Below are 13758 nucleotides of genomic sequence, written 5' to 3'. Positions count from 1 at the left end.
ATAAGTAAGAATTTCTAAATCTAGTCCAGATTTAAGAATTCCAGGTGTACTGTTTACCAAAATTCAAATTGTACCAGATTTGGAACCATTCTGTACTCTTCATACCCATATTTCAAAACTATCTCAATCCTACACTCCGACAGTAATCTTAGTTGCAACATTCAGGATTCCAGTTCTACCCGTTCCAATTATTTAGTACCATTTATTACTTTTCGTAGACGTAATTAAGATTTTCCAAAACTTGCACAATTCTATATTAGTTCGTTTGAAAGTTTTGAATTTTAGATTTTTTTTTAAGTTTTTTTCTATTTCAGATGCTTCAATATTTCGTAAAGGACTGATCAAGAGGCAAAAGAAACGCAAATAGCAATGTGACGATGTAAAAAGCAGATAATATGTATGGTACATCAAAAATTATGAAAAAAATTAACTTTTTCCGAATAACTTGTATATTTTCAATTTTTCAAACTGTTGTAGTAATATCTAATTTGCTATACATATTTAACTGGGGATAGTACTAAACAATGGTATCTACCGAATTAGAATACCTGAATTAACTACTCAAAGAATCATTTGATTTATCATTACTGAAATGACTGGTTATTGGTAACGCCGGCAGAGGACAATTGACTTCCCCAATGACATACGAGTACCCATGTTAAATTCACCAGTCTAGGACATGATGTGGTAATTAGTGTTAGTTACAGTTAATTAGTAAAATTTCTAGTTCGTAACCAGTTAGTTACTCGATCTACTGGCATGTGTAGGGTATATACGAATCAACACAAAAATGATGACCATTAAATGGACAAAGCAGAACGCTTAACGCTTTACGTTTTTCAAACAAAAAACTCAATTAATCGTAGTCATATTTTCAATTTAAAAAAAAATTATCAATTACTCTAACAATCGTTGTCGTCGTTGTCCATTTCGTTGATTTTGATTTGTGTGGGTATGTTTGTGTTTTTTTGTTAAATAATTTATTGCATATTATCAACATCAACAAAACACGATTTAGTTTGTCGAGATTTCTTAAAGCGTTTACAAGTCGATATGATCAACGGTGAAAATTGTAGGCGAAGGCGAACGGGTGTTTGAAGTGACAAAATTCGTGAACGATTCTAGATCGTAGTTGCGATGAGAGACCAGATAACGGTTATTATCACAGTTCTATATTCAATTGAATTTTTCTTGTTTTTAATTACAAACATTTGATAAGGATATGCGAATTTTATTTTTTTTTTATTCTCAAGGTGTTGTGAATTTTGTTTGGTGGTATGAGGAAGTCATGACTTGTCAAAAAGAAAAAAAAACTTTAATCGCAAGAACGTACCGGGGTATTGGCAAAGGTTTTAATTTTTATTAAATGTGCTTCAATAAATTGCCGATAATGGCCTGATAATGGAATGAAAACTGCGTTATATACAATAGAGACAGAGAGAGTGAGAAAACAATGACCACCAACTAATTTTCTTATCACGAAAATTTATATACATCTAAATTTTTTGTAATAGTTAAGGTGATTGATAAAAGTGGCTGTAGAGGGGGGAAGAAGAATATACATTTTAGTCATTTAAGGGAACCCCCCCCCCCCCCCCCCCCCCCCCCTTCACGATTTTAATTTTTCAAGATTTTCAATGGGCTGGTAAATCAATACCAATGCTTGTTAAGGTTTGTAGCTTTGCACATATATAATTGAAGATTTAAAAGAAAAATAATTTACAAAAAATTTTTGTTATTGCTTTGTTGTGTTTTTTGTAATTAAAGAAAAGTCCTTATTTTTGATGGCGGGCATGACAACTCCTCACTGGAACATCGGAATCCGAAAATTCTAACGCTGTTAGAAAGAGTACATGTCTGGCTCTCGTATGAACTAGGATTATTGACTTCGCTCTAAAATTAACAAAATGGCGGATTTGAAAAAATATTTTTGGAAAATCGCCGATTTTTGACCAAAAACCTAGTTTAAAAATAAGGAAGATCTTCACCGATTGGCTTTATCCTAGTTCATGCGATAGCTATACACTCACAGAGAAACGTGTAAAAATTTGAAATCGATTGGGTTATTAGTTTTTGATTTATCGTGCCCGCCATTTACAAAAAAATGTTTAAGAAAAACGCGTTTTAAGTTTGAGAAGCCCTTCAGCCGTCACTTGATGCTGACACAATAAATCGGCTATATCTTCAAGAGTTCTTGAGATTTCCACTTGAAATTTTGTAGGAACATTCTTGAATTAGTGTGGATTCGAATTAAATCAAAAAAATGTTGACCCCGAGAATGGGGGGGGGATCCCCTTAAATATACTTGTTGTCATCCCCTGGTTGCCCTTCTGTTTGGGTTTGGGGAATTAGTACATGAACATGATCACATATTACTATTAAGTACCGTTATTTGGTGTCCATTGAACCCTCTCTTATCAAGGATATACATCAATATTTATGGCTCTAGCTTATCGTAGACAAAAAGGATATTTCTAATATTTATCAAACAAACAACATTTATGGAATGTTTAAATGTGAAATTTGACCTCAAACAAGCCCATGATATGATCAGTTCATAAATCGAGTAAAGTCATCTGTGAGTTCAAATTACCAAAAATCTTTGTGTCAGATTTATTTTACTGAATAATATAAAACAACATAAACGGCATGTTTTATATTGAATGTATCGGGTCATTGATTTCGAATTTCGATTTGGTTCTGATTTTGAGTTAATATTGTCAATTTCAATCAAAAACACTGTTATGTCGACAAAGCCCACGAGGTGTTCAACTCAGTCTGTCACGACCAGATCTGTTTTTCTGGTATGGAACATGGCACATTTCCCTGACGTGGTTCCTGTGAGCTTCGTTGTTTCCAAAAACATAAGGAACCTGGACGAGATCATAAAAAAGGTTTTATGTGACTTTTGGCAAAACTAGAATATGTACACATGGTTGAAATGATTTTGAATAAGACAAAATATATCTGGGGATATTCGAATTGTTACTGCATAATTTGTACTAATATTTCGAAAATTGTTTACCCAATAAATAATGGAAACAATGTATTATTTTAGACTAGATGTACCAAAGGGATTTTTTGGAAATTCAAACTATAAACGTCCGAAAAGAACTTAAAATGCGCTATATTTGGTACAATTTCGAGGCATGTGTGTGGATAGATTTAAAAACTTGAAATTTGGAATGCGAAATAAGGCTAAGAAATAGGGTCGATATAAGGAGGTGGCTTTGGAAGTGGGTAATCATGTATACGAAAAGTACTAAACAGTACTAAATTTGGTACAATTTAAATTTGAAGCCGGAATCTCGAAACTTCAAATTAAAATTATAGTTGGAGTGTAGAATTCAGATTGGTAGGTAGTTTTGGATATTTGAACATATGTGTACCTACGAGTACGAAAAAAGTACCTAAGGGAACCCCCACCCCCATTCCCGATTTTTTATTTTTAAGATTTTGAATGAGCTCGTAAATGAATACCAATGCTTGTTAAGATTTGTAACTTTGCTCATATATATTTGAAGATTTAAAAGAGAAGAAAAATAATTTACAAAAAAATGTTTGTTGTTGTTTTTTGTGATCAAAGAAAAATCCTTATTTTTGATGGAGGGCATGATAACTCCTCACTGGAACATTGGAAAAAACCTATTTTTAACCGCAAACTAAGTAAAAAATAAGGAAGATCTTTACCGATTGGCTTTATCCTAGTTCATACGAGAGCTATACACTCCCAGAGAAACGTGTCAAAATTTGGAACGGATTGGATTATTAGTTTTTGAGTTACCGTGCCCGCCATTCGTAATACACTGCTTCGAGAAAAAATACGTTTAAAGTTTGGACCCCCCCCATTTCTCGGGGTCAAAATTTTTGTTGACATAATTCGAATCTACACTGATTAAGGAATGTCTCTACAAAATTTCAAGTGAAAATCTCAAGAACTCTTGAAGATATATCCGGGTTATTGTGTCCGCATCAAGTGACGGCTGAAGGGCTTCTCAAACTTTAAACGCGTTTTTCTCTAAACATTTTTTTGCGAATGGCGGGCACGATAACTCAAAAACTAATAATCCAATCGGTTCCAAATTTTGCAACGTTTCTCTGGAAGTGTATAGCTCTCAACATGAACTAGGATAAAGCCAATCGGTGATGATCTTCCTTATTTTTTAACTTGGTTTTTGGTCAAAAATCGGTGATTTTCCAAAAATATTTTTTCAAAGGTCCACCATTTTGTTAATTTTAGAGCGAAGTCAATAATACTAGTTCATACGAGAGCCAGACATGTACTCTTTATAACACCGTTGGAATTTTCGGATTCCGATGTTCCAGTGAGGAGTTATCATGCCCGCCATCAAAAATAAGGACTTTTCTTTAATTACAAAAAACAACAACAAAACAATAACAAAATTTTGTTGTAAATTATTTTTCTTCTCTTTTAAATCTTCAATTGTATATGTGTAAAGTTACAAACCTTAACAAGCATTGGTATTGATTTACCAGCCCATTGAAAATCTTGAAAAAAAAAATACGTTTAAAGTTTGAGAATCACTCTTGCCGTCACTTGATGCTGACACAATATCTTTATATATCGCTATATCTTCAAGCGTTCTTGAGATTAGAGTAGATTCGAATTAAATCAAAAAAAGTTTTGACACCGAGAATGGGGGCGGGGGGTCCCCTTAATGGCACAACATTTGGTAAATTTGAGTTTTGTGTGAACCGATATAGCTGGAACGCTGAAATCTGGAAATAAGATTACTACTGCATTGTAAAATTGAGGAAGCTAGTATTGGAAATTCAATTCAACAATTGAACTTTGAGTGAATCTAGAATCCTGAAATATGCAGTTGGGATCGCTGTTGTGTAGGATTGGAATATGTAGAAAGTTTTGGAAATTTCGAACTATTCGAAATTCGTACAAGTGTGTACTAAATTTTGCTAAATTTGTCACAAATTTAATTTGGGTGAATCGAAATGTTTGGAACCATGAAATAAGATTTTTATTAGTTAAAATAAAATTTCTATTCGAAATACGATTTCTGTTGGTAGTATCATATAGGTAGTTTTTTTTTTTAATTCGTACTTATGTGTCCTAAATGATACTAAATTTGGTACAATTTGAATTTTGGGTAAACCGATAGTTAGAATTCTCATATTTGGAGTTAGGATCGATGTAATAGTTTAGAAGTTTTGGAAATGTACTAAATGGTTCTAAATTTGAAACTATTTGGATTTGGGTGAACCGATAGGGCTGGAATCCTGAAATAGGGAAATAATATTTTTATTAGTAGTATGATATATGTATGTATAGAAATTCGTACTTATGTTTACTAAGTGGTATATAATTTGGATTTATGTGATCCAATCGAGCTTTAATCCTTCGAAATTTGGAAATAATTACTACACGAGTACAAAAAGTAATAAATGGTACCAAATTTAATATTGAGCTAGATCTATGTTGCGGTCAGAATTGAGAACACCCACTTTTCTTATATGAGAATATCATTCGAACTTCCATGAGAAGACCTTCTGAACATATATAACAAGAAATTTTGTTCTTCTATAGAATCTCCTGGCATTTTATACAATGAAGACTTTCTGGTCTTCTATAACGAAGATTATTTGCTCTTATACAAGAGAACCTTCTGGTCGTCTATAACGAAGATCATTTGGTCTTCTATAAGAAGACATTCTGTTCTTCTATAAGATAATATTCGGGTCTGCTATAAGTAGACCATCCGAGGAAAATGCTTTCTGATATTTTATGTGAAGAACTTCTAATATTCCATAATATGGCATTTCATACTTCTACCGGAACACTCACTGGTCATCTATAGGAAGACTCTATTAAAATAACCACTAGTCTTCTATAAGAAGGGTATTCTACAAGAAGTCTTTCTTCTATAAAAATATCTTCTTTCTTTCTATAATGAAGACCTCCAGGTTTTCTAAAATCAATACTACCTGGTCTTCTATAACGAATGCCACCTGATCTTCTATAACGAATGTTGTTTTATATCAAGACTTTTTGTCTTCAACAATGAAGAGCTTCCGGGCTTCAATAAAAAGACAATTCCATAAGAAAACATCCAAGACTTCTATAAGTTAATATTCTTATTCTAAATAATTAAGTCATTTTAATATAAAAATCTCGATCCATATATGAGTAGACCTTCTGAGGTCTTTAATCAGAAGACTTTTTGCCCTTATATAAAAAGACTTCTTGGTCTTTTACTTCAAGGCCTAGTGGACAGGAAGAGCTTCAAAATACATTAAACTACTATGCGGAGAACCATTGTTTCTTCCAGAATGCTAAGAATATCCAATGGGCTAATATAAGAAGATTAACCGGTCTTTACAAGTGGCCTTTACAAGAAGACCCACAGATCTTAGAAAGAGCGCAAAGGTACTTAATGGTACTCAAGTTTTAATTATAATCTATATTGGTGTGTATTATGATTAAATCTTCCGGCATGTCCAGTCTTCTGAGAAAACAACATAATATCTTATGACATGTTTAAATATGTCCCACATTCACTAACGAAGTAGCGAGCATATTCTAGTTTTGAATAAATAATTAAAAAGGGTAATTCCATACCGCCCATCACGCATCAAAATGATATTGACCTTTATGCCAAATAAAGTAGGTATATGCGACTACAACATATATGTAAAAACGTCGTTAAATTCGTCCGGTCTGAATTTTTATACTTTCTACCATGAGGAGGACATTCAAAATATCTAAAATCAGTGGCGAATATAGAATTAAATAAATTGTCCGCCAGCAAATTTGTTGTCTTTTGTGAAATGAAATTAGAGACAATTTATTTATTCTTTTCGCATGGGTCTTTTTGTAAATCGAAGACTTCGATTAATTAAATGGGGTCTGTGAATAATTTATGTAGTATATAAACAACGATATTTTCTCATTCCATAGTAAAATAAGGTTTTAGTGAATTCCAGGAATTTTCGCAATAAACAGCCTTTAAATAAAAATATTTTCACCCTTGATTTATAATTCGACGCCAGACTATAATGACAATGCAAAAATAAAATTTGAAAATAATAAAAAAAAACCATTCTCATTTCATTCTGCATTTTGTTTATTGATAATCAATCGAATATAGAGAGAAATGTGATGGTGTTGGTGAAGTAGGAGGGTGAGATTATTGAGACCAATAAGACTTTACAACACTTGGTCGATCGGTCGTATCATATCGGGACATATCGATAAACTGTTGAAACAACCGAACCACACATTGCCCATAAAAAACGTGCTACCACCACCTTATTATTATGAGAGCGAGCGCGACGGCGTATTATCATTATCAGTGAAGAAAATAATAACAATTTTAAGTATTCCGAAGAAGTTTGATAATCGCGGCAGGAAAAACAAAAAAACACACACACACGAATAGACACGAGTGGATACTCTTCGAAAAAATAAAACAAACTGCACAATCGAAAAACGTTTAAAGTGCGTGGGATGTCTAGGCGACAACATCGATAAACGGAACCAAAATATATTTTACAAAAATTTATTTTAAAAAAAAATATCTGTTAAATTAAATGCTTCGACGGTAAATAAACAGAAGAGAAAAAAATGTGGTCAATGAAATATTTTGTTTTTGGAATCGTGCTCCTACAATCTCTGGCAATGGGATTAAGTGCAATTGTAACCGAAAATCCGACAATAAACTACAGTGAAGATACTGAAGATAATATGAATTTTACAAAGGTGCCATTATGGACGGTGAAATTCGAAGAGAAATTATTAAATATGTCAATGGGTGATATACGAACCGTGGAGTACGAAATTACAAATATAGATCCTTTGTGGGGAGAGGATTACGAATTCCATGTTGTTAATATGGATCATCATCTGCTAAGGGTTTCAAATAATATTATAAAGATTGCAGCAGGACAAACATCGTGGCGTGGGAATTTCACTGTGGAAGCCATACTTCTGGGTCGTAGTGAAATCTATGTGGAATTACATCGCCCATCAGGCAGCGTGGATGAGATAGAAACCTCCCTGGAATCACTTGATGTAATGGTCTTACGCAGCATTGGTACCATGGACATTGTCTTTCAAGTGCTGGTTGGCTGTTTTGTTATGGTGTTATATGTGAATTTTGGCGCTGTCCTGGAATTAGATGCCCTTAAGCGTATCCTGGTGAAACCCATTGGACCTGCCATCGGATTTGTTGGCCAATTTATGGTTATGCCAATTTTAAGTTTCCTAATTGGCTACTATTTGTTTCACGATATGATTGAACTGCGATTGGGACTGTTTTTTACCGGTTCAACACCTGGTGGCGGAGCATCGAATATTTTCACTGTGATACTGAATGGAAATCTGAATTTGTCCATAACCATGACAGCTATTAGTAATTTGGCCGCATTTGGTATGATGCCAATATGGATATTCACATTGGGTGCTTTGATATTTAAGGATGGTCATTTGGCGGTACCCTATAAAACGATTGCAGCAATGTCATTTTCGTTGGTCCTACCATTGGCTATTGGTTTGGCATTGCAGAAATATGCACCGACGGTGGCTAAGAAAATGTCCAAAATAACAAAACCCTTTGCAATTATGTTTATTATTGTCATTACGGGATTTGCATTTACCACAAATTCTTTTATGTTCAAGCTGTTCTCGTGGAAGGTAGGTAGTCGCAAATGTGAGGTTATATTAAATTATATTGTAGATAAGTAGTGTGTTCGAAAACGAAACATGTGAATGATTTGTAAGGAATGGGAGTTTGTAAGGAACGGCTCTCTATAAAGCGGCATAGCCGAAAATGTCAATTTTCCGAAAGTAGTGACTTTAAAAAATTGCATCTTGGGATATTTAGAGATCGTTTCAATCAACAACAAGTGAAAAAGCGTTAAGTTCGACCGGACCGAACTTTGGATACCCTCTACCATAGGTATACTAACAGATACTAGCACCGAAAATTCAATGTATACCAAATACACATTTCAGCAATTTTTAATGGATATTTTTCCTAAAACCCCCAGAAAGTGGTCCGAAATTGACGACGCACGGTATGGTGGAACATCCCCAAAATAATGCCATTAAGTGGTCACAGTTATATAAGGCCATCACCAATATACACAGGTTTTATTTCGCCCTAACAGATATAGCTCTATTTCGAAACTAAAATTTTTGCATCAGAATACATTTCTTTACGCTACGTACTCGACGTTCTCAATATCCTCTACAGGAGAAATAATTACAACAGAGTCTTAGAACCAAACCCAAATCGCGGAACAAATCAGATAACTATTTCAATATAAAAAAGGGGGTTATATGGGGACTACCCCTAAAAGGGGGTGCATAATAATATTTTTTGGTAGGTAGATTTGTTACCATATACGACTACAAAATACCAAATTTCAGTGAATTCGGTTGAAAAATTTGGGGTTACCCTTATATAGGCGCTACCAGAAAAAATGGATTTATATTTATAATTTTTAGTGGAGATATTTGTTATCCAATAAGAACCCAATATACCAAATTTCAGCGAATTCGGTTGAAAAACCCGCTCAAGAACCCCAAAATACCGACATTTAGGGGGAACCCTTATATGGGAGCTATGCCTAAACGTGGACCGATAAGAGCATATTCGAACTTGACCTGCCTGCACACAAAAGACGACTCCATGCAAAATTTTGGCGTTCTACAACAGACAGACGGACATGGTTATATCGTCATAGAATTTTACGCTGATCAATAATATATATACTTTATAGGGTCGGAAATGGTTATTTCGATGAGTTACAAACAGAAAACATCTCTACATGGGTAATAGGGTCAGCATAAAAAAATGACGCTATATCTCCGAACTTTCACCTGTGGCGATTTTTTTCCTTTTGAGGCTTTTATATATACCCCAAGTTCTTTCATACCCAGTAGGAATTTTCCACAATAGGAAAATTCCTATCTTTCGAGGATCTGAGGGGTATTATTTTGAAGGGGACAATGTACTTATTATTTGAACTTTCTCCGCAATTCTGGAGCGCACAACAGGCCTCATATGGCTTATGTGTGTGTCCTTCTCATGTTGGACATGCGGTGGTATCATCCACCCCCTCTTTTTAACCTAATAACCATGTAGTTATTATACTCTCAGTTATTATACTCTCAGAAATATTGGTTTTAAACCCCATGTTTCTTTAGACCAAATCCGTTTCCGAAAATCTGGAGTCGATTTACCAATGTGTCTGCGGTCTGGCCAGCAGGTGCATACGACAACTCTCGAAGGGAGTAAACGATTTCATCCAAACTTTTGCACATCGTAATATTACTTCCAAACTTAGTTCAAGTTCAAAGATGAGGAATATCAGTGCAGTCCTTCTGGTATCTCCTCCACAAAGTGCTAAAAATTAATTTTATAATATTATGCGAAAAGATTATTCGATTATAATCAATCTTTGCACAACATATTATATTTACCAATCCACGAATACGGGACCCGTTGGTCCACTCGTTTTGGTACCTCCAACACAAATGGTTAACATGTTCAATATTTATAAATTCAATATTATGCCAATGGAATGTCCGATTTTAACCAAAATTTGTACAACCTATTGTCTTTTCTAAGCCTAGATCAAGTCTGAACTAATTGGTTTATTCCTTTTGGTACCTCCCCTATAAAGGGTTAATATTTCCAATATTTATAAATCCGATATCAGACGAAACAAATGACAAATATTGCTCGGACCTCGATCATTTTTTATTAGGCTTCGTACTTTTATTATTTTATCGAAGTATCTCCTATAATTGCTTCGATGGGTACTTATGTTGTTATATAGATTTTTTTCATAAATACTCCCCCAAAACTTGTTTATTCCATACGTAAATAATTTTCTCTTTGCCATGTAGTCTAGTGTAATTTCGGCACTCGAACTAATCTCTTTTGAAGGCGAAATAATTTAATTTTATTTTAGGCTTATCAAAAAACTATCTGTTAAAAAAACTAATAACAAAATTTAAGTGATTTAATTCAAAGGTGGTACCATAAAACGTTCATATTATCGTCAACGCCCATTGCGGATTAATGTCTAACTATAAAAAAAAATGTAATAATACAACAAAAAGTGTACATGGATTTATCGGAACTAAGATTAAAGGAGGAAACCCCTCTGGTACACAGAAATGTTTTTATTTTTATACCCTACACAACTAGGTTGTCAGGGTATTATAGCTTTGTTCAGCCCCATGAGTTTGTAACGCCGCGAAATATTGGTCCTAGACCCACCTTTAAGTATACCGATCGTCATATCTCGACTAGCAGAATCGATCTAGACATGTGTGTCCGTCCGTCCGTCTGTCCATTATAATTTGTAAACACGAAACAGGCCACAGTTATGGACCAATTTTGCATGTAGGATGGGTTCTGCCCAATGAAGACTCCTATTGTTTTTGGAAAAGATCGGTTAAGATTTAGAGGATGAAATGGACCAAATACTTAAATGTTGTCGGTTTTTCTGGTCGCTTCAAAGGCCGCAATTATGATCCAATCATCGCGGATTTTTACATGGAGAAGGGGATTGGGCCTAAGAATAAGCATGACTGTTTTGATAAAGATCGGTCAATATTTAGCGGGTCAAATGAAACTTGACTTTTGTGTGAAAAATGACAAAATGTATGTTCTATAGGGAATATATTTACTCCTGAAGGACATAGACCCGAGAAGTTGAAAGTATATCCAAGAGGAGTGGTTGGCCTTTAAATTAATACTAATTATATCGTCGTATGTTCGCGGATGTGGGAGTTACACGTAAATATTTACAGGTGCTTAAGTATTCATATACTATTTAGTAACCCATTACAACACCAGAGGGAGGAAATATAGCGCGGATCGACTTAAAATTTTTCATGATGTGATGGTCAAGGACAACGCCTATAATTTTCGGTGATGGTCAGATTATAATATTGGGATGAAGTGAAATGAAAACGTATTTTTTGTGTTTTTTTCGAGCTGATCTATAGGCCACAATTGAAAGCCGAACAACACAACCCACGGTGAAGGGAATTTGGACAAGCAATTAGAAGGGCTGTACTGAATATTATTAATATTTGTTGACCTCTAATCGGTCAAGAGGGTGCAAATATCGCGAAATATTGCCCAAGCTCAGAACATAGAACCACAGAAAATAAGACTTTCGTGGAAGTTGTGCTCCGCTCACTGGTTTTTATATAAAAAGTGTTCAAAGAAAATGCCACGAATTTAATGTTTTTACCAATGACAATTTCCAATTATTTTATGATAAATAGGTGCTTTCATTACCACCACAATCATATTTTTTATTTATGATATGTATTTGTATTCTAGACTGGACATACACTCTAATCCACAGCATAGATATGAATCATTTTAAGATTCTGATATATTTCCCAAAATATTTCTTATGAAGCCCATTAAATTTCAATAATTAATTAAGGGTTTTTATTACTACAAAACAAATCACTTATTTAATACTCTCCATATTTAATACACCCTTCTTGTTTCTCATTTCAGATTCTTGTGGCCAGTAGTGCCCTACCCTGGATTGGCTATTTAATCGGTTATTTAATGGCCATTGTTTGCCGTCAATCGCCACGTGATGCTTTGACCATTGCCATTGAGACGGGTATACAAAATACCGGTATTGCCATCTTCATGTTGAATTTCACTCTGCCACAACCCCAGGCGGATATGACAAGTGCAGTGCCGGTGGCCAATTCAATGATGACACCCTTACCACTGATCCTCATCTATTTGATAAGGAAAATCTTTTGCCGTACCAGTATCGAAGAGGTGGAAGAGGCGCCAACCAAAGAAGCTAAAATAATCGAAGTTGAAGCGATCATGGAAAAGGGTGAACATCAACAGAAAGTTGGACGAAAATAGCATAGCAAGGAGGAAAATTGTGATAATGAACAAGAAAAATATGTACTATGTGATTATTTCTAAGAAATTATGTTATTTATTTTTTTACAAAATGATTGTTGTACTTATGTAGCGTATTTGTGTAGTTTGTAAGATTTTTATTAAATATATTGTATTTAAACAAATTAGTTGAACAAATTAGAAAAAAACAAATATTAATAAAAATATATATTTTATATCAATTAGTAGCAGAATAAGATTTTCTGTCTGACTATGGGGAAAACTCAGATAGGACCTGGAAAAACTCGAATAGGAACTGCCTACACTATTTTCCCCGATTTTCCCCATAATATAAGTTTCATACAAAGTTTACTATGTGCACAATATTGGATTTATAAATCTTGAAATTGATGACACTTTGTGGAGGAGTTATGAGAATGTGTGGGACAATTTTAAAAATTGATATTTGATTGACGATTGATAGATAAAAATTTAGTTCAAATCGATTTATATTATAAAACTAAATTTCAGCAATGTTTTGATCATTTTGTGTGTATACGTTCGATATTCCCCATCTTCGATGTTATATTAACTTTGAGAGAAATATTAGTATGTGTAAAGTTTGGATTAAGAAAAGCATGTTGCACCTTTCGAGAACAGACCAGCCAGACAGACGGTAATTTGTAAATCGACTCCAAATTTTCTAAAACGGTTGTGGCCAGAGAATGAAGCATTAATTCTAAAACCAACATTTCGATGAGGAACATTTTTGACGTGGCAAAGTGTATATACCCTCATGAGCCATAAGGCTGAGGATATAAAAATCCCGGAATGCCAAATGCCCTTCAAAATAAGATTTGGGTCTACATATATATTA

The 13758-nt window shown here is 34.1% G+C and overlaps 1 protein-coding gene across 1 annotated transcript; it reads left to right on the top strand.

The window, feature by feature from the left end:
• Nucleotides 1-7654: 7654 nt before the first annotated feature.
• LOC133336804 (hepatic sodium/bile acid cotransporter-like) lies at nucleotides 7655-12902 on the top strand. The gene is made up of 2 exons (XM_061545082.1): nucleotides 7655-8668; nucleotides 12531-12902. The coding sequence occupies exons 1-2, from the start codon at nucleotides 7655-7657 to the stop codon at nucleotides 12900-12902; spliced, it is 1386 nt and encodes a 461-aa protein (XP_061401066.1).
• The last annotated feature ends 856 nt before the right edge of the window (nucleotides 12903-13758 follow it).

This window comes from Musca vetustissima, unplaced genomic scaffold (genome assembly GCF_032173495.1).
Source record: "Musca vetustissima isolate MV318-11 ecotype Yass unplaced genomic scaffold, APGP_CSIRO_Mvet_v1 utg6369, whole genome shotgun sequence".
Taxonomy (NCBI): Eukaryota; Metazoa; Arthropoda; class Insecta; order Diptera; family Muscidae; genus Musca; species Musca vetustissima.
Note: the sequence above shows the minus strand (reverse complement) of the source record. Positions and strands in the feature narration are given on the sequence as shown.

Excerpts from the sequence above, each read along its gene's own strand:
- LOC133336804 (XM_061545082.1), top strand. The coding sequence starts at position 7,655 with ATGGGATTAAGTGCAATTGTAACCGAAAATCCGACAATAAACTACAGT. Across the intron at positions 8,669-12,530 it reads TCAAGCTGTTCTCGTGGAAG|ATTCTTGTGGCCAGTAGTGC; the intron begins GTAGGTAGTCGC and ends TTCTCATTTCAG.